This window comes from Vigna unguiculata, chromosome 4 (genome assembly GCF_037176805.1).
Source record: "Vigna unguiculata cultivar grain cowpea cultivar isolate G323 ecotype 2 chromosome 4, ASM3717680v1, whole genome shotgun sequence".
Lineage (NCBI taxonomy): Eukaryota > Viridiplantae > Streptophyta > Magnoliopsida > Fabales > Fabaceae > Vigna > Vigna unguiculata.
This window is the reverse complement of record NC_140795.1, coordinates 39,674,399-39,696,864: the sequence shown is the minus strand read 5'-3', so window position 1 is coordinate 39,696,864 and position 22,466 is coordinate 39,674,399. Positions and strand designations below refer to the sequence as shown.

The following is a 22,466-nucleotide window of genomic DNA, read 5'->3' as shown; positions in this document are numbered from 1 at the left end:
TTTTTTCGTTAAATAAATGAATGCGATTTTTGAACCACGCATTTATGAAATAAAGAATCTTATCGGAACTTTGTTTTTTCAACATACATCAATTCACATCATCATTAAAATATATATATATATATATATATATATATATATATATATATATATATATATATATATAAACTTTTATGGTTTATTTGTCAAGGACATGGGAGGGAGGAAAAAGAAAAAGAAAAAAGTAAACATGAATTAAGATTAGCAAATTAATTATGAAGTTATTATTTTATAAAATTTAAATCACGTTAGAAAAGTAATTAAATTTTTTAATTTTAATAATTTGAATAATTAATTGCAAATTATATATAAAAAATCACATACCAATTGAAAAAATTAAAGTATAGTACAAGCATTTCCAAATGAAAAATGAGAAGTAAAATTGAAAGAAAAATTAATAGATATAATTATAACACACTTAACCTTTATTATATTATATTGCTTTTTATTTATTGCTTAAATAATTTATGCTTTTACATAGTTTATTTAGTATTTTCTTGAAGTTAGAAAAATTATTAAAATGGCTATAAGTTTAAATAAATAATAAAAATTTAAATCAATTTTAAATGTAAATGTGCTTGAAATATGAATCCAACTATTAAAGTATATAGTGATGTTTATCATGAGTTAAAAAAAAATGAATTAAATTACATTATGCAATATATAGAATGAATAAAGAGAAACGTAAGTAAAGATTCATTATACTTGTAGTTATTTGTATTTATGAAAATTTGGATGAAGAAATATTGCAAGTATATGAATTGACCATTCTAATTAGATGGAATGCATGGAGAAATAGTAGTAAAGGATTACACAATCCATGACGTTTTATGTTTTATGTCTCATAACAGGATAGATTATGTATTCCTTTTATATTATTCAATTAACTATTAAACATTTTCTAATAACAAATTAATTAGAAATTAACCACAAGAATAAAGTGATCAATTTGGAATAATTTATCATTTTTTAAAAGCTTAATTATTATGTGTATTAATGAATTATTAAGATATAAGGTAATTCGTGTGCCAAAGAAAGAAACTAAAATTATAAAGTAATACAATTTATCATTATGAAATTCGTATACTTATTATTATTACTACCTTCGTTTTTAGAGTTTTTTCTTTATCCTTTTTAAAAGTTTAAAGACAATAATATTATAATTTAGTTGCTTTATTTTCTAACAAATATATCTTGGTGTTAATTTATTTTTATCAAACATCAATTAAATTGAATTTAGAATTGAACCGATGAATCCTTCGTATGAGAGATATTGGCACCGTGTCTCAAACGTGTGTACGGCATTCCCACAACCTTAACTTACGCTAATAACCAAAAATAAAAGTTAATGAAATTTTCACTTCCCCTTGTGGAGATAACTTTTAACCAAATCATTTTCTTTCATTTTCTATTTAGCTTTTTCGTTTTTTTTTTTTTAATTTTCCAACCACCATTAAACGCGGTCCAAATTCCGATTATCCCCAATATATAACCCTTTCATCTCAGTTCAGAACCCTCATCCAATTTCCTTTCTTCTTCCTTCGATCCGTTGTCTCATTCCTCTCCCAAGTTTCTCACTTTTTCCCACATTCTCAATCCACTCCCTCTTTCCCAACTGGGTCCCAATCCTATTCGAATTTCTGGGTTCCCCCAATTTGAAGTTCTGCACTTTCCCCTTTTAGCAGTGGAATTTCTCGTTCCTGGGGAGTTCAATTCCATTGTCTCTCACTAAAGCTTTCAACTTGGAGAGAAAGTGCCATACTTTTCGATTCAATTTGTTATTTGACAACTGGGTCTGTGATCTTCCTGTGTGGGTGAGAAAGCTTATGAAAAACTGTCTGATCGGGATTTTGGCTACAACTTAAAGGTTTTTGGAGTTGCTATAACTGGAATTGTGGTTGAATCTGTCGCCGTTGTTCATAATTTCTCGCAGTACCAAGGATCGTGACGAAACTATAAAAAACTGTGAGTGTGAGAATGCGTACTACGGCGGAATTTCAAGGTTCTGTACTGAATCTTCGTGGGGTTCAGGTTCACTCCATGGAGGGTTCAAGCATGGAGCAAGAGCTTGATTTGTTTCAGAAGCATGTGACTGAGCGGTTCCTGGAGCTATCTTCAGTTGAAAGCGGGGAATTGCTCTCTCTTTCATGGGTTAGGAAGCTACTGGATTCATTGCTGTCTTGCCAAGAGGAGTTCAGGGTGATTCTTCACAACCACAGGGCCCAGGTGTCGAACCACCCTCCCCTGGATCGCATGGTGGGTGAGTTTTTTGAAAGGAGTGTGAAGGCCCTTGATGTGTGCAACGCAATCCGTGATGGGGTTGAGCAGATTAGGCAGTGGCAGAAGCTGTTGGAGATTGTTATCTGTGCATTGGATCAGAAGAGGAGCATTGGTGAGGGCCAATTTCGCCGCGCAAAGAAGGCTCTTGTTGACTTGGCCATTGGAATGCTTGATGATAAGGAATCCAACTCTAGTGGTTCCATTGCTCATAGGAACAGGTCCTTTGGTAGAAACAACAATGGTTCAAGAGATCACCACCATAGCAATAATCAGCACAATTCCTTTGGGCATTTCAGGTCACTTTCTTGGAGTGTGTCAAGGAATTGGTCTGCTGCTAGGCAGCTCCAAGCCATTGGGAACAACTTGTCCCCTCCTAAGGCCAATGATATTGTTGCCACCAATGGCCTTGCATTGCCTATTTACACAATGAGTTGTATTCTGGTGTTTGTTATGTGGGCACTTGTGGCTGCAATTCCCTGCCAGGATCGTGGTCTAGGGCTCCATTTCTCTGTGCCGAGGCAGTTCCTGTGGGCGGCTCCGGTGGTGGCGCTGCACGAGCGGATCGTGGAGGAGTCAAAGAAGAGGGAGAGAAAGAACACATGTGGGTTGCTGAAGGAGATTCACCAGATTGAGAAGTGTGCAAGAGTGATCAATGAGTTGGCTGATTCTTTGCAGTTTCCTTTGAGTGAGAAGAAGGGAGAAGAGGTTAGGCAGAGTGTGCAAGATGTTTCAAGGGTTTGTGAAGCCTTGAAAGATGGATTGGACCCTATGGAACGACAAGTGAGGGAAGTGTTTCACAGAATTGTGCGCAGCAGAACTGAAGGGCTTGACACCCATTGCAGAGGGTAAAAAGTAAAATAAAAAACACTGTTTGTTTGTTGATGCTTGACTCAACCCTGCAATTTGAGATCGTAGTCTGATTTTTCTTAGAAGAGTGAAGTTTGTGAATGACTAAAAGATGACTAGGAGGGTAACAAATGAGTGGTAAGAGGATATGGTGATTTGAATAGAGAATCATTTAGTTAGTAAGGTATGTAAAGGGGAGGATTCTTGTATCTATGAACCACAAAAAATGTATAGAATTTAGGATATTTGAAGTAGACCTTTGTGGTCTATGGTTTTTACTCTTTTCTATTTTTGTGCTGTGATGGGGCTTATTGTATAATCAGTTTTCTCAGTGTTTTTGCTGCATCCTCATTATAGCTGATTCTGATCCTATGTTTAATTCAATACATTTTCCTTATATAGCTCATGCACTTGAAAACATGTGGTTTCTGTGTTCTTTTTTTGTTTTAGCAGTTTGTATAAAATGTAAATACATTCTATCATTGCAATTATATAACATATTTACATAAAAGTTATGACTCTCCTCAACAAAGCTTGATTGTTCTCAAGAAATTTGAATTGAAGTATTGTGGATGATAAAATGAAGTGTGTTGAGTTTGTTCCTTCAAATTGAATTTGCTTAACTTTAGCTCCTCAGTTGTGATGGTCCCTTTGGCTACCCTCTTTTCACCGACACTTTCCCTTCCTTTATATTTATTGTGATGGCATCTCTATCAATCCACTAATAGAAAGAGGAATGTCCTTATTTCCTAACTGTATCAATGTGTGAAATTGATTACTGTAACCATTCCAAATCCGTTTTTACATCTTTAATAACCCAGAAACCAAAGGCTAACAAAATGGAGGTGAACATTACAATTTGATGAGAAACAGAGAGAGCTTATAGTGGTAATTGATTTTCTCATTTTCTCAAAGGTTAATCACAATCAAATTGCTGAAGAAGCTTGAGAAACTAAAAACTAAGGTATTCCAGTGTCATGCAAGGAATATGAAGAAAAAAACCATTGCACTTAGTCTCATCTTTACACATAAGAAAGATAATTTCTGATTTTGGAATTCATAATGACCAAGTTATTAAGACCATTTTGTCATTACCTCAAAATTCATCCTCTATCTGGCTTGAGAAAACATGTTCTGATAAAGATTCTATTCACCAGTTTATTCCCATATATACTATTTACTTTACAAAAAAATGGAAAATCCATGAAGAAACATTCTAACAGATAATTCAAGTTGTGTTGTTTGGACTTTTTTATATTTAGATGTGACCACAACTAAGTAGTGGTGTGCAAGAGATGAATCTGTCACATGACTGAGTTTGAGGAATCTGTTAAGAGACTGCGTTTTCAGTCAAAGTTCATGAAGTGCTTTGACATTGACTTAGTCAATTATCATCTAGAATTTATTTTCTGTGCTAGATTATGACATTATTTCTTGGATCTGGTCAAAGGTGTGACTTCTCTATCACAAGTCAATTTATTCTTTTGTTGCAGCATCGGGATTTGTACTTTCAAATAAAGTAAAATCACAGTTCTTATGCCAAACGTTGTGGTCTCTATCCTCTGCTTTGGTTTTTTCAGTAAAATATGCAAGTGATTGAATAAAGAGGTCAATAAGTGCGTTACGACAGTTAAATTTGGTAAACAATAAGTTAGTCTCTTACAAATGCAATTAAGAAAGATGTTAGAAAAATTCTTCACTTTTTAGTGTTCAGTTATGCATTACATTACATAAAAGTTTTTTTGATAAAATAAGGACTTCAAAGATTAAATTTGGGTTTTCATTATATTATTCAATACTCTTATCATTAGGCCAATTCTAGTGGTCAAACATACACTTGTTTCATTAAAAAAAAAATATTTTTAAGAAAATGAGTGCAAAGAATAATGAAAGGAAAAACATCCTAGTGTATTATTTGTTTAAAAGAAAAAGTCAAATTATGGCAATTTAAAAAATACACTTTTCCTGAAAACCTATTGTTTAGATAATTTTTACGTGCATTTTCAAATGCGTTTTTATTTTCTAACAATAAGAGTTATGTTGAAAATATACTCATATTAAATGAATACCATTTTAAAGATTTAAAAGGATTATCTAACTTATATGGGTGATTATATTTTTTACATTGTGAAGAGATTTCTTTTAACTCCAATTTTCATGCACGAGTAAGACTATGTTCTAATTGTAAAAAATTCAAAGGAAAACTGTTTAAGAGTGAGAATAATATCAGAAGTAATGTTATTCCACAACTTTGACTTATTCACGGAGAGAAGAGATTATAGAGAAAATGAAATTATTTGGTACCTTTTAGTTTTTATATTTGTGTAATTTTAGTCTTTATTGTTCAATTGTACGACTTTAGTTTCTAAATTTTTATGTAATTTGTTGACGTCAGCCCTGTTTTCCTTAATTTAGAGCCTAATGCACACAAGTGATTGATAATGTGAAAACAATATTTGAAAAATTAAAATATTCTATAAATAATTATATTAAAGTTCACAATTGATTTTTTTTTTCATTTAACTTGATGAATCATATTAAATAATATTTTTTATTTGTGTTGGTTTAGAATTTGGATTCTCAGAATTTTCTTGTACTTTTCTTGTACTGTTTTTTATCTTCAAAATACATTGATAAGCATAGATTTAAAAATTTTAAAATATATGATTTTTTTTAAAGTATCCATATATTGTATTTTTAATACTTAACCGAGGATAATATCAAAATATCCAATACAAAATCTGGACTCGTTGATTTGTCAATAACATATTTTTTTTTAGTTGGATGCAAATGGGATTAATTTTAATGTCTCATAAAATGATTAAAATGTCTCAATTGGAAGAAGTACATGCTGATAACTTCACATCAATTATGCAACATCCCAGGAGTGTTACGGCTGCTATATAAGCATTTGCTTCAATACATATGCTCATAGCTTAATAATTAAAGATAATTTCTTGCTTTATTTTCAAATTTTTTCTTCTTTTCACTCAAACAATTTTTTTATATAAATAATTTTTTTACTTGTATGTTCAGTTGTAATCTTAAAAAAAGGAAGCGGATAAAAATTACCAATTAATTTATGTTAATTGTAGTAATGATGATTATGACTCACTTGGAGTGCCTCTTCGTAGTTACAACTCTTATTGGTGGGTAGAGATGAAGACTTTGAGTGTGAAACACTTATCGCAAAGGCTTGTATAAAAGGAGATATGATCTTTGTGCAGATTTATGAACAAATTTATCTTGTTAGTTTGGAGGAGTGCAAAAATCATTTTTGTATGGGTTAATGGAAGACAATGCCACTTGGTAAAGGATTACACATTTAGATCTTTGTAAAAAATTTGACGTGACTCGAAAATATTTGGGTCAATGGAAGGCAATTTCACTTGACAAAGGGTTCTATGAATTTACTTTTCATTCTTTAGAAGACACACGAAGGGTATTGGCTGTTGGAAATTAGAATTTATCTCCTAACATTCTCTGTATTTTTTTTTTTGGACAAAAGATTTTGTCCTGGATTCCATGAAACTCATAAAAATTCAATGTTGAGTTTATATTTATGGTCTTCCTTTAGAGTATTGACAACTAAAAGCGATTCTCTCAATAGTACGTGAAACTGGTACACCTTTATCTTTAGATGATTATATCAAGAATAAGTCGCAAAGTTTCTTTGCACGTATCTTGATTGATGTTGATTTATTATCTTATTTTTCACAATTTATGTTTATTGTTGATGTGAAGTATGAAGATTTGTCTATGTTTTGTTCAAATTGAAAAATGATTGGTCATGATCTATCTACTTGTAAACGGTTACAACAGGATGTCAATGTTATTCTGGTGGAGAGAAAATATTTGGCTAGAAAATATAACAACATTATCGTCCAAAAGTGGTTGGTGCACAAGATGAGACTAATGACTTTTTAGCTCATGTGGTAGAACCTGTGAAGCTTGTGATTGAGCTTATGACGGAGCTTGTGATGGAACCTGTGGTGTAGTCTATGGCATCGCTTGGTGGAGGTGCAACTTGATGCTCAATCACAGTTTGAGTTATCTACTTGTAAACGGTTACAACAAGATGTCAATGTTATTTCTAGTGGGAAGAAAATATTTGGCTAAAAAATATAACAACATTATCGTCCAAAAGTGGTTGGTGGATAAGATGGGACTAAGGACTCTTTAGCTCAAGTGGTAGAACCTGTGGTGGAGCTTGTAATGGAGCCTATGGTGGAGCTTATGATGAAGCTTGTGATGGAACTTGTGGTGGAGTTTGTGGCAGCGCTTGTGGTGGAGGTGTAACTTGATGCTCAGTTACAATTTGAGCTAGTCATGGGTAATCATTATAATATTTGTGTTGAGAATGAATCTTCTCTTTTAAGAATTTAGATGGTGGTTGCATGTGGAATATGATTCCTTGCCTGTAATGCCTTCTTTGGAGGATGTCACTCCCATTGTGAATAGTTTGCAGAGTTTACAACAATTAAGTTTAACTCATAATAGTTGAATTTTTAGAGGAATTAAAAATAGCTTCTAAATGAGTCAATATGTGTGATGAGAAGGAGTATTCTAATATACTAGAGGATGATAAACATGTTCAAACTACAAAGAAAACAGATATGGATAAAACAAATAAAGTTAATACCAAATCCTATAAAGCAAAAATATCTAAAAATTTAAATTATCTTATCTACATTAAAAGGGAGAATACCATTATACTAAGTTTTTAATTATATGAGAAAACATTCAATTATAAAAGAATGACATGGTAAATTATATACATATAAAAATACTAGTTTAAGAATTGGTCTTCAAACTTTTTTTTTTCTTTTTCTTCTCCACTTTTTATAAAATTTGATACGTATATATTAATTTAAGGTCGAGCCTTTTCTAATTATTTTAAGAACATTCATTTTATTTAAAGGCATTTTAGTGTCAATTTTAACATTATTTTTTACTTAAAATTCACATTTATCACACTCTATTATTTATTCTCCCTCTCTGTAATTATAATGCATTTAATAGTTTTTTTTGTCTATTATTTAAATAGACAAACCTCACTTGTTTCGGAATACATTGAACACGAATTATGTGTTTTGAATAGGTTTCGAAAGTGTATCCCAAACTATATTTGTGATTTTAAATTATGCAATGTAGGACGTTCTTAAGTTATTGAAACATAGTATAAATTAAATAATCCCTAAATATGCTTTGGATTCTTAATTGCGTAATTTAAAATATAGTTTTGAATTACAAAATGTGAAATATGGTTTTAAATTATGTAATTATAGTTTCAAATTTCATAATTTAAACCATGATTTTAGATTACATAATATAAAATTATATTATAGACTCTATTCTAAATTTTGTAATTTAAAACCATAACCTAGATTTTATAATTTAGAATTATACTTCAAATTACATAATTTAGAACTATATTTAAGATTTTGTAATTTAGAATTATATTTTTGAATTATGTAAATTACGGTTATATTTCAAATTATTTAATCATAAAATTACAAATTCAAATTGATTAGATGTGTTATAAAAAAGGCGATGTTTTTATTATAATGTGAGAATGTGAGAATAGGAGAAGAGAGTAGGGGATGTAGAAGAAAATAGCTCAAAAGATGATGGAGGGGTGGAATCTGTTTTGTACCACTGCTTCCTGCACCCCCATCAATTTCATCAATTTCTTCCTCCACCCCATCAATTTCCAAGAATTCTTTCACAAGTAACTTTCCAATTATTAACTCTAGAACATTACTTTTGGAATTGAACTATAATACTTTGACAATTTATTTTTCAACACACACCAAATCTTTTCTTCGCTTCTCAAGTCACATCAAACATTTATTTCATTTATTGAGATATTCTCGAGTCACATTAAACCTTTATTTTATCTATTGAGATATTGTCACGTGTAAATTAACATATCTAGAATGAAAACTCAGAACTGAAATTTTTGAAACAAAATTTTTGAAATATAATGTCCCGATAAGGTGAAATACTTTTTGGAACATTTTATAGAATAAATTTTTGGAACAAAATTTCCAAAACACTTTTATATAGACAGACGACAAAGGAATGGGGCGGAAACACGTTTCAGTATCTCATATCTATAAAAAAAAATTCATCCTCGTACTCAAGTTCAACGAGAATATACCCAAATTCATTCTCACACTCAAATTCATCCTCATAGATATCTCATCTTTTGAACTCCAATATATGTTGGATGGTGATAAAAAATATTCATAACAACTATATTAAATTATTATATTATAGGAAATAAAATTAATTTATACAATTATAGTGATAAAATTATATGTATGATAATGAGTTAAAAAATAAAAATAATTATATAAAAAATATCCAAAAATAGTATTCTACATGATAAAAATAAACAACAAATAAAAATATTAAAAAAATGATGAAATGTGTGTCTTACAAAAAATTTTAGAGACTGAAATCGCACAAAGAAAAATAAATGTATAATTAAAGGTGTATAAGATAAAAAAAAACCTACCTAGTCTATTGTTAAGAGATAACAAAAATAGTTTTAAAGAAACAAAAGACTTCTTAAAATAAACCAAAAATCAATAATAATAAAACAAAGTAAATAATTTTTTTATAGTACCTAATAAATTAAATGTTTATGCTATTGAACAATTAAATTGATAGTGTTAAACATTCTCATGCGAAAAGAAAATATATAATAAATAAAAATATAAAAATATTTAAAAGTAGTAAAAATATTCAAATGTGAGACATAAAAAAATTTAATTGACATACATCATTTAAACATACTTACATAAATGTTGTGATAAAAAATATGTTAAAAATGTGAATGAATTTCATGAAAAGCCAAACAAATAGAAAAAAAAAAGAGTGTAGTATATAGTCCAAAAAGAGTTTTTCGAAATCCATGAAATATTTCTTGAAAAAAAAAAACATTTCGTAATGAATTATTTTAATTATTTTCATTCTATTATGTGTGCAACAATAAATTTGATATTGTGAAAGAAGCAATTCCCTACTAATGTTCATCCTCGATGCTTTCATTAAGTTTTTGTACCCTTTCTACCTTTTTAATGACATTTAAAAAAAAAAAAAACTTAAATACCTTTTTGGTCATCATTTTCGTAGTGTTTGTTGCGGATGATCCTCATTTTCACAGAATATTTAAAATGGTATCATTTTTACCGAATGTTTAGAATGGTCCTCATTTTCGCAATTCGTGTTTTATTTGGTCCTTTTCTGTAACGCCGTTTAAATCATTAACAGAACATTGTACAAGTGGCACAGTTTGTATTAGGGTGTGTTACGTGTACTGTACAAGTGGCTAATTAACGTTAATTTATCAATTTAGGGGAAATTTTGCAATTAGGGAAATTTCTTTATCTTAGTCTTTCTTGAGTTCAGATTTGCAGAGGAAACAGCTAATAATTGTCATTTCATCATTGGATTGCAGTTGCACTCTTCATTTCAATTTTCTAGTTAATCATCATCAACGAGGTAAGTGGGTTCAAGGTTTTCTGGGTTGTGTTTGCTTGTGGGTTAGGGTTTTCATGATTCTATTTTTGGGTTTGTTTGTCTTTCGATTGTTGTGATGTTCTGCATGGTTTCTAAATTACTTCCATGATTTTGTGTAGTTTGTGTCTGTAGGTGGGGTTCAGTGGGATATTATTTTAGTTGGTTTGTTTGTCGGTTGTCGATGTTGGGACAGTAACATACCTATATAATGGGATTGCAGGAAGAAGAAGATTGCAGCAATACCAATTGGGAATGGAGGAACAAGATTGTCAAAACTCACCAATTGCCCAAATATTCCCTACAAAAACCCTAGCTCACTTATTTATCTCCAAATATCTAATTAAGCCACCTGTACAGTACACGTAATACACCCTAATACAAATCGTGCCACATGTACAATGCTCCACTAATGATTTAAACGACGTTATAGAAAAGGACCAAATAAAACACGAATTGCGAAAATGAGGACCATTATAAACATTCGGTAAAAATGAGGACCATTTTAAACATTCTGTGAAAATGAGGACAACAAACACTAAGAAAATGAAGACTTAAAAAGGTATTTAAGCCAAAAAAAAAAATTCACAAATATTCCAATCACTTAAAAGAATCACTACAATAGTAAAAATAAAACTAAAATAGTTTTCTTTTTTACGAATCAAATGCAAACATATTTTAAAGAAACAAAAGTAAAAAGAAAAAAAATGATTTAAAATTAAATGTACAATTCATAGATATTTCATGAACTAAAATTATATTTATTATGTTTATATATAATTGTACCGTTTCGTTTCTGTTTGAATTTTTTTTAGAACTGAAACTTCAATACTCACGTGCTTGATGAATCTATGAACTTTGAATGCTTAAATTTGAGTGGATAACTTTTTTCCTCTACTTGAGTGTGAGAGAAAAAAAAAATCCAAATAATCAATGAATAGAAAATATTATGAATTTGAAAATCTAATTTTTTAGTATTCAATTTGAAATTAAAAAAAAATGTATTTTGAGTTTTTCAATCTTAAAATATATTATAGACTTTAAAATTTTAAATATATTTAAAATTTAAAATTTAAAATTTTAATTTTAATTATAGTTTATAATGTATTTTAAATTTTATAATATAAAAATATATTTGGAGATGTATCTTTAAATTTGAAAATATATTTTGAATTTATGTAATTTTTATATTTGAAATATATTTTCTCATTTGTATTTGTGCATTTCATAATGATTCTAAATTCTACTCTCTAGAAATCTAAAGAATGAAGATTTTAAGACTTTTCCAACGTTTCACATAGATGCACGTATAAACGAAAAGGATGCAAAAGCAAATAACAGGGAACTGAGGAACAATATAAGGAGATATTAAAATTGATGTTTGAATTAGATTCTTCTAAAACTCTTGGTCGTTTTTTTTTTCTTTTCACAATGTTATTTCTAATTTTTCTTTGATTAGTGGTATAATACCTGAATTCTGAATTGCTCCTTTTGGAGTGAAATTTGTCAAGTGTTTATGAACTTATTGATATACTCATGGTTTATATATCTTGATAGAAAAACTAACGAACAAGCTAATGATTATAGAAAGATCACCATGACATTTTCACAAACATAATGTTAGTTAGTTTGAGTTCATTGACATTGAGAAGAAAAGTTTTCGGCACTTTAAAGTATTTAAAATATTAGTTTTAATTTTGACAAAATTTTAATAGACTTAGTTTTTATATTTATTCAAAACACCTTTTGAAGTAAATGCATTATTATTATTTTTTTAGAACAAGATTTCCGAAACGTTTTGAGCTGATATATTTTACCCTAATGTAGTTGAAACTTTCCAGTGATTGTAGGATGTTATAGGTAGAGATTTCTGAGAACAAGCACTTTGATTTTTGAGCTAAGAAATGATCAATTATAGATATTTATTAAATAATTTTGCTTTGTCTTTATAATGGAATTTACTCTCCTCATTGTTTGGTTGTTAAATGATGGTTTTTTCTTTTTTGAAGGCCTCATTAATTAGAGATTACATAAATGTTATATGAGTCAAATCTATTTAAGGAATCAAATCCATTAGTTCAATTTTAAGACTTAAATTTTAATTTCAAAGTTACAAATAAGCTTTTGAATTTGACTTCGTGATACCTTGGCTCAGCTAATGCTGAAATGCTGAACTAGACACAATTTCGTTTCGTGCGTGCTCATGCTTCCATTTCCAACTTCAAGCATATCAGAATCTGATGTCATAAGAACAATGTCACATATCAGGCCTAATGTTGGAATTTGCTCTAATTGCAATATTTTGTAGTTCCATGGCATAACATACATAATAATGAATGGCCACTCGTTTGTTATGATTATTCTAAATCATGTTTAATAGACAATTCTGGAGTTCAATCAGACTCTTATTCCTGGTTTTTTAAAATGATAAATATTACGAATTATCATCCCACCAACAAAGATTACTTAATCAATTGAAAGGACGAAGAAAATATATATCGGAGAGATACGATACCAATGAGACTTGAGTTCAACTATATAAAACATTGACACCACTCTCAATCCAAAACTTTAAGACAATGGATTTATGAGTCTTTATCCTTATACAGTGTTCTACTTTCTCATTTTTAATCAATATGAGACTTAGACTCACACCTGAATTCCTACCATAAATTTGATTAATCATGCCACGGCATGTTTCTTTCTCGTAACATAAAACATAAGAACATCCAAACCATGCATACCAATTTGCTTACCGAACAACAAAGGTGTTGCTACGTACACAGCAAAACAAGCCACTGCATGTTCTTCTCCGCTGAATTTCCACGAGTTCAAAAATTGAGCAGCTTCAACTCACTTTGAATATCACTTGGCACTGAGAGCAAAACAGGCACACTAAGGAAGATTCTCTTCGCATAGAAAAGTGGAAACTAGATTTTATGAACACATACCCTTTTGTGGATCTTCTATGTCGAATAATGAGAAAAATTCCTGAAGCAAGAAGGGCTGATCCTGCTATGATGGTGGAAACAATCATTTTCTTTGACCTTTTCTGGTCCTTCTTCCCTCCAATGGCTTCCTCCTCACATTCTTTTTGCTCCTCCAACTCTTCAGAGTCTTCCTGATCGGATTCATCTACTTGTTCATCTTCCTTTTCTTCTTCAATTTCACGTGTTTCTTCCATAGCTTTGTGTGTGCATTGTTGATTTTCAGGGAACTCTGGCTGCGGTGTCTCTCTTTGTAGAACTTCTTCGTCTGTTTCACCTTTGGTTGATGCTTCGCCATCTATTTCAGAGTCCATCTCTGAATCTTGAGATTCATAATCATAACTAGCACCTATCTTATCCTTTCCTTCAACTTCAAATGGTTGAGTGGAAGATGAACTCAGAAATTTTGATGGTTCAGCCGCTTCATCTGCAACTACTTCTGATGCTGCAGTACTATCTATAGAATGAATGAATTCTTTTAAACCATGCTTTTTTGATTCACGTGGCTCTATATTCCTCATTTCAATAGATGGAGATGGAAGTTGATTTACATGTAGCTCATCAATCTCACTTTTTGCTTTTGAATGTGTAGTTGTGGCTTGTGCAAGTTCTCCTTCTGTTGTTTTTCCCAAGGGCATTTCCTTCTCTTCTTGCAAACAATGTTGATTTTGTACCATCGTTTGGATCTTAGGACCTTCTCTTCCTTTCTGAGATGACTTTCTTCCTTTTTCTTCAACTTCTATCTTCTCAGATTGGTCTCCATTTATTTTCTTCACTGTCTCCTCCATTTGTGTATTGTCTTCTTTTGCGCCTTGTGTTTTTCCCATCTCAAGAAATTTTGATCCTTTGCTTCCATCAAACACCCCAAAATCAACATTCTCTTTGCCACTTATTTGCTCAGTAGACTTGAGTTTTGGCTTTCTAACTTCTTTCTCACTTCTTTCATCAGTTTCATCCTCATCAAAAGCCTCATTTGGTTCAACATGCATCTCTATAGATCCCTCTGCTTTCAGTTTCACAATGACATATTCATTCTTGTCCTTATTTTGGCCAATTGCTTCGATCACCTTCTTGGGAAGCTTTGCCTGAAAAGTCCCCAACACTTCAAATACCACTTTGACCATATTGTTTGGTAAATTTGGTCTTTCTATGGTATTTCTTTCATTGTTGGACTCCTCAGTTTCCTTCTGTAAGATCTCAGTTGCTGTTTTTTTCTGAATAACTCTACTAGTTTCTTCTTTCTTCTTAGACTTTTGTTCTTGAACCTTTTCCCTTAAACTTTCTGTTTCATCCATTTCTTCTTTGATAATTTCTTTTGTGTCTTCCATTTTTGAAACCTTAAGTCCTCTGCTTCCATCTTGTCCCCCCACTAGCTTGGGACCCTCTTCAGTTGGTACTTCAGTTTTTCCTTTAGCAGTTTTTCCTAGTACATTTTCTTGATCCTTATCCATAATTCCATGCTCAATCTTCTCAACTATCTGAATTTTCTCTTTTGGTATGTCCTTCTCATCTTCACCCTCTTTCAGAAAATAGTCCATCTCTTCTTCCCCTTCTCTTTTGACCATTGCTTCTCTCACAATTTCACTTTCTTCTCTTCTCTTGGTTGTTAACTCCTTCTTTGCTTCCGTATGCATCCTTTTCGGTTCTTCTCCTTTATCTACAAAATTTTCAACCTCTTTACCTTTTCTTTTAACCATTGCTTCTCTGGTATAATCACTTTCTTTCATTGTCACTTTTGTTGAGTCTTTCTTTGCTTCCCTAATTTTGGATTCTTTACCTTTAGCTTTATCCTCAAAATTTTCAATCTCCTTGTGTTTGCTTTTGACCATGATTTCATTGGCATCTTCAATTTCATGCATTGTCTTTGTTGCTAGCTCTTTCTTTTGTGCAGTATGTATCCTTTTGGGTTCTTCAACTTCACCTCCACTGTTACCCACTAAATACTCAATCTCTTTGCCCTTCCTTTTGATCACAGTTTCTTTGGCATCGTCATTTTCATGCATTTCCTCTTTTGTCAAATCTCTCTTTGTTCCCATAACCATCCTTATTGATTCTTTGTCTGCACTCTTATCTGCAAAACATTCAATGTCTTTGCCTTCGCTTTTTACCTTCACTTTTTTTACATTTTCACTTTCATGCAATGTCTCTTCTCTAAAATCCTTTTTTGTTTCCATATACATCCTGTTGGGTTCTTCACCTTCACCCTCATCAGAAAGGCATTTGTTTTCATTGCCTTCATCGGTACCATCACTTTCCTGCATTGTCACTGTTGTTAAGTCCTTCTTGGCTTCTATATACACCTTTTTAGTCTCTTTATCTTCACCCTTTTCAAATCTTCCAATCTCTTTGCCTTTTCTTTTAGCCATTGCTTCTTTTGCACCTTTTCTTTCTTGCATTGACTCTTTTCCCATGTTCTTCTTTGCTTCCATATTCCTCATTTTAAGTTCTTCACTCTCACCCGCATCAGCAAAATATTCATAATCTTTTCCTTCTGTTTCGACCACTTCTTTTCTCACATCTTCACTTTCTAGTATAGTCATTGATGTTAAGTCCTTCTCTGCTTCCACATGCATGTTTATGGGTTCTTCTTCATGCTTATCCATAGAATATTCAGTTTCTTTGACTTTCTTTTGGACCATAACTTCTTTGACTTTTATTCTTTTGTTTCTTTCTTTTGGTAACTCTTTCACGAGCATCTTTATGCGCTCTTCACCATCAAAGTTGTCAACAAAATTTCCAATCTCTTTGTCTTTGGTTTTGACCATTGCCTCTTTAACTCCTGTTTTTGGTATTGTCTCTTTTGTTATGTCCTTTGGTTTGATATGCATCCTTATGGGTTCTTCGCTTTCTTGTGTAGTCTTTGTTGTTAAGTCCTTTTCTTCCACATACATGCTTTTGGGTTCTTTATCTTCACCCTTATCTGCAAAATATTCAGTCTCTTTGCCTTTCCTTTTGACCATAGCTTCTTTGATTTTTTCACTTTGTTGCTTTTTTTCTTTGGTCAACTTTTTGTTTGGCTTCACAAGCATCTTTGTGAGTTCCCCAGCTTCATCCTTATCAGCCAAATTTTCAATCTCTTTGCCTTTTCTTCTGACCATTGCTTCCTTGACTCCTTCTATTTCTTGCATTGTCTCTTTTTCTACGTTCTTTGGTTCCATTAGCATCCTTTTGGTCTCTTCACCTTCACCCTTATCCACAAAACATTCATGATCTTTGCCTTCTCTATCATTTTCCTTCTTTGCTTCCACATGCATGCTTTTGGGTTCTTCACCTTCACCCTTGTCTACAAAATATTTAGTCTCTTTGCCTTTCATTTTCCCCATGGCTTCTTTGACATTTTCACTTCCTTGCTTTGTTTCTTTTGTTGACTCTTTCTTTAGTTTCATATTCATCTTGTTTTCTTCGCCTCCATCCTTAACAACAAAATTTTCAATCTCTTTGCCTTTGACCATTGCTTCTTTGGAACCTTCTATTTCTTGCAATTTCTCCCTTGCCATGTCCTTCTTTGGTTCTACATGCATCCTTTCGGGTTCTTCACTTACATCTTTATCGACAAAATATTTATAACCCTTGCCTTCTCCTTTGACCATTGCTTCTCTGACATGTTCACTTTCTTGCACGATCTTTGTTGTTAAATCCTTCTTTGGTTCCACATTCATGCTTTTGGGTTCACCCTTATCCACAATATGTTCAGTTTCTTTGTCTTTCGTTTTGAGCATAGCTTCTTTTACTTTTTCGTTTTCTTGCTCTGTTTCTTTTGTTAACTCTTTCTTTGCATGCGTAAGCATCTTTGTTGGTTCTTCACTTTCACCCTTATCAGTAAAATTTCCAATCTCTTCTCTTTTTCTTTTAACGGTTGCTTCTTTGCCACCATCTGTTTCTTGCATTATCTCCTTTCCTATGTTCTTCTTTGCTTCCATATGCATCCTTTGGGGGTTTTCACCACGCTTATCCCCAAAATGTTCATTATTTTTGCCTTCTCTTTTTACCATTGCTTCTTGGATATCTTCATTTTCCTGTATTGTCTCTTTTTTGAAGTCCTTCGCTTCCATATACAACCTGTTGTGTTCTTTCCTTTCACCCGTATCTTCAAATTTTTCAATCCCTTTGTTTTTTGTTTTGGACATTTTTTCTTTGATATCTTCAGTTTCTTGAATTTTCTTTGTTGTTAAGTTCTTCCTTTCTTCTAGAGAGTACTCAATCTCTTTGTCTTCTCTTTTGTCCATTGTTGCTTCATTTTTTTTCATTGACTCTTCTGTTAAGTCTTCTTTTGCCTCCATATGCCTCCTTTTATGCTCTTCACCTGCACTTTTATCCACAAAATATTCAACCTCTTTCCTTTCTCTTTTGTCCATTGCTCTTTTGACATCTTCTTTTTTCGGCAGTGTCTCTTTTGCCAAGTCTTTTTTGGCTTCCTTGTGCATCCTTCTGTGTTCTTCACCTTCATCCTTATCCACCAAATATTCATTCTCTTTCCATTTTGTTTTGATCTTTGCTTCTTTGACATCTTCAGTTTCTCTCATTTTTGAAACACTCAACCTTTTGCCTTCCTCAATTGTGCCTTTTGGTAACTTCTGAGGAAATGTTTCCCTTCTTGTTTCCATTGAATCAAATTCTTCCTTACCAGCCTTTACTCCACATTCTTGATCTCCATTCCCAGTTTCAATCTTAGGTATAATATGATCTTCATTCCCAGTTTGAATCTTAGGCTTTTTAATGTTCTCTTGCATGCTCTTGCCATATATGTGCTTTTTACCATCCTCACTTGCCTGAATAGGTATTTTTTCAGATTTCCCTTCATCCATATTCTCTTTTATGCTTTTAGTTTTCTTCTCCCATTGAATCCTAGACTCTTTATCTTCTTCTTGGCTTATACCACCAATGTTAGAAGGAACCTGATCATCTACATTTTGGTCAAGTTCTGGTGCCTTCATTGTTTCCATTCTATTTTCCTTCACACTTTCTTTTAGTCTATCCTCAGTTTCAGGCCTAAGCTCTCTAAATTGTTTTTTGTTTGACTCTCCAAGTGTCTGTCTCTCAGTAGACACATCGGCTTCAACAAGCATCTCTTGTGGCTCTTCTCTCTCCATCTTCTCCATAATACTTTTATTTTCCCCAATTTGTTCTATAACAGAATCTTTAGATACTCCTTGGATTGTATCTCCAATATTCTGTGTGACATGTGCACCAACATTCTGCTCAGTTTCTGATATCTTCATTCCTTTGTGTCCTGCTCTCACATTCTTTTCTTTCACACTTTCTCCATCTCTATCCTTAATTCCTGACTTGGATTCTTCTTCTTTCTGAATCACATCTCCAATTATGTTTGCATTGGCATCATCAAGCATATTTTCACTCACTCCTTTCTCCTCCTTCTCTAAAAAACCTCCATTGTCCTCCATTTCTTGAACCTTCAACTCTTGATCTTGTCTTCTATCTCCTCCAATGTTTTTAGGCATACCTTCACCTACACTTTCCCCCTTTGCTGATGTTTTTACCCTTCCATCCTCATTCTTCAACTTTAATTCTTTGATTTCCTTCTGACTTGCTTCTCCAATTTTCTGTGAGGTGCCTACTCCAACTTTTTTCTCTTGTTCTGATGTGTTCTTCACTTCACACCCTTCCTTTCCAACCTCTCTGAAACTATCTCCATTTCCACCATCATTTCCAACTTTAGATTCTTCTACTTCTCTATGCACAGTATCCTTAGTTTTTTCCCTGTTGGAAACATCAAGCATATTGTTAGACACTTCTGCTTTCTTCTCCATGAATCTTTCACTGTCCTCCATTGCCTGAACTTCAGAATCTTTAGCGCCGCCCTTTTGGCTTGTCTCTCCAACAGCACTAGGAATGTTCAGATCACCTTCATTTTTCTCTTGTTCAGATCTTCTTCCATCAGATTCTTCTTCCTTGATCTCTTCAATCTTAACCCCACAATTTCCTTTAACCAATTTTGGCATGATAATGTTCATTATCCATTCCTCCTCATCATACTTGGCTTTGATCCCATCCAATTTCACCCCATCAGGAATTCTGAAAACCTTATTAAACCCTGCAACATCAACCTCTTTCTTATGCATTAACCATCCCATCATCAAAATATTCTGAACAGGCTTCTCTCCACTAACTGATATCTTACTACCATCTTCACTAATCTTGATGTTAATGTTATTCTTCTTATAACCTGTGTTTGCATTAGATACTTACATTGATATATTCCATAAACAATAAAACATTAAAAATGCTAGATCACTGGTATCCTTCAAATCCTACACAAGCCTTGTTCTTACATAACCAATAATCTCAAGTTTGAATTCTAAGTATATAATACTTTGCTATCATGACAGTTTTGCCTGATTCAAGCAAGATTGTGTATCGTGAAGAATAATTGTGATCTCTGCTAAAAAAATAAATGAGAGTTATCTAAGATGTTACAGGACTAACCTTTGAGATGAGCAGTGAGGATGAAAGCAGTGTTTGTTTCTCTAGATTGAAAAACAGGTCCTGCTTTTGCTAATCGATATTTAGAGATGGAAGCAATGTCATCTCTAGTTTTGGTGATTTTGAGTCCCAATTCCAGGTCCATCTATTATGTTGCTGCTATAATATTTTCAGAACAAGGATTAAAAAAATTGTCAGAATTTAAAATAAAAAGTGTTAGATTTTTTAATGAGTATAAGAACAGAAAAATGATGATTGAGGCTTGGATCATTGGCTGGTCATAATTGTGAAGTTTCAACACACATGAGAGAAGTATTTATTCTTTTCTTTCATATGTAGCTCTTGTGGGTCCTAAATATGAGGATGATGCCTATACGGTTTTTGTTGTTCTTTCCTCTGTGGGAAGCTAGTACTTGCTTTCCTTTCAAAGATACTAGCTTTTAAAGCTCTCTTGATTAAAAACCAAAACTTTGTTCGATGAAGTCATAATTATTGTCTTGAAATGAAATTCCAATACTATTTGTGTCACTTCCTATTGCTTTTGTTGTTTCCGAAAACCAAGGTTGTAATGTTATGATGAACCAGTTTGATATTATGCCCAAAGGATTGAATAATAGCTTTTGTTTCATAAAAAAAAAAAAGAATCTATGGAGAATTGAAAATAAAATATATTCCATAACCCCATTATTTTCTTGTTCTACAAACTACAAAATTTAAGAGTATAGATATCGTAATTATAGTTTAATTTATAATTTTTAGTAATATATAATGAGAATAAGAATTTTTTATTTGGTGTATATAAATTATGATTTTATTTTACTTTTATTTGTAATAAATGTATTTTGTAATGTGGAAGAGAATGAACTCAGGTTTAACAAAATGAGAGTGTGATTATGGTGAGTGAAACCCAATATAGCATAGTCAAACTTCAAATTTTAAAATACAAACCGTTTTATTTTAAAAACAAATAAGATTAATATATTTGTTATTAGCTCATTAGAATAAAATAATAAAATAGAAAATACAGACTCATATATACAACAACTTTATTTCAATTTGTTTTGGACAAGGTAAATGGATGAAACAAAATACATTTATTTCATGTTCTTAATTCCATTAAACAACAACACACTTTTTTCAATCAACATCTTGTTTTTGCTGATGATATTGTCTACTCATTATTTTGCTTAATTAATCTTTATTTCCTTTGCATCATTTTAACTCTGGTATAAACCAGAAGCAAGCTTGCAAGTCATGGCTAAATGGAGAAAGCAGCTAAATTCCGGCTGCAACTACTTTTTTTTTTTTTTTTCTTTTCTGCCTTCTCAAAATGTATTCTCATACCATTTTTTTAGTAACATCTTTAGCGGTAGATACAATATAATTTTCCTTTCTTATTTTGGTGAAATACATTCGTTGTAAGCTCCCTTTTCTGTTTTAAAAAGATTTGGGTCTGGTTTTTTTCGAGGGTCAAAGGTCAGTCTATTAGGGACCTCCAGAACCCCCAACTCAGCTCCACTCACTCTCATTCTATTCTTTTCCAGAAACTGTTCATCTCCTCCCTCTCACTGCTAAAATCCAGAGCTCTACTAGGGCATAAGCTACTCTGGCCCTTCGAGGTAGCTGAGCTCCTTTTTCCTCCAAGTAAGTTAAGCTCAACCTTACCTTTTCTCCTTTTCTACATAGTTGCTTTGGTTCAGTCTGGGGTTGCCTTAGAGACTCATTCTGACCCTTATGTTCATACTGTACAGCTGCTTAGTTCGTCCTTGGAGCTGTGGTGCTCTTCTTTGGTGTATGTGTTGGTTGATTAGCATTGTACAGGTAAGGAAAACTAGGGTTTGCATGTTTTTTCTTTATATTCTGCTTGCTTTGGTTTTGTTTCGTGATTATGTAGCTTGTTTGCTATTGTGGTTGCCTGGAAGGTGTTAAAACATTGTTTGGCTTCGAATGTTTGTTTGTTGCATGTGTGAACAGTGGTGAGAACTGATATTCTTGCCCCAAGCGAGCATGTCTCTCCTAGGCGAGAATAGCAGAAGTTCGCCCTGATTTCTGCTCGAACTGTCGCTCAAGCGACGAGCCTTCGTTTTGAACGATGAGTAATCTCGCAAAAACCTCACTATTCCACTGTTCGAGCTCTCGCCTAGGCGAAAAGAGCTCGCTTGAGCGAGAGAACCTGTCTCACCTGAGCGAGGACTTCCAGCCTGAGCGAGACTGGTGCAAGGTTGTGCTCTAGTTCTGTTTTCTTCTCTGATATGAGTGTTTGCCTGTGTGATAAAGTGTTTTACCGTAAAAGCATGAAGTGTGATGCCATGAATGTTGAATGAGATTTTGCTATGTTGAGTAGGA

The 22,466-nt window shown here is 32.4% G+C and overlaps 1 protein-coding gene and 1 pseudogene across 4 annotated transcripts; one reads left to right on the top strand and one right to left on the bottom strand.

Moving 5' to 3' along the window:
* Nucleotides 1-1,525: 1,525 nt before the first annotated feature.
* On the top strand, nt 1,526-3,562 carry LOC114181951 (protein BYPASS1-LIKE pseudogene; annotated as a pseudogene).
* A 9,165-nt stretch (nt 3,563-12,727) lies between these two features.
* On the bottom strand, nt 12,728-20,414 carry LOC114180964 (HSP20-like chaperones superfamily protein). Of its 4 annotated transcripts, none has more exons than XR_014994673.1 (4): nt 20,124-20,414; nt 13,644-19,863; nt 13,437-13,567; nt 12,728-12,929 (listed from the first exon to the last, which is right to left on the bottom strand). XR_014994673.1 is itself a non-coding variant. In XM_085672771.1 (3 exons), exons 1-3 carry the CDS (start codon nt 20,263-20,265, stop codon nt 13,558-13,560), a joined length of 6,372 nt encoding a protein of 2,123 aa, XP_085528897.1. In that variant the 5' UTR covers nt 20,266-20,414; the 3' UTR covers nt 13,217-13,557. The 4 variants fall into 4 exon arrangements, 1 of the variants encoding a protein (XP_085528897.1); XR_014994672.1 differs by having other exon boundaries at nt 13,449-13,567; XR_014994674.1 differs by having other exon boundaries at nt 13,475-13,567.
* Between the last annotated feature and the right edge of the window lie 2,052 nt (nt 20,415-22,466).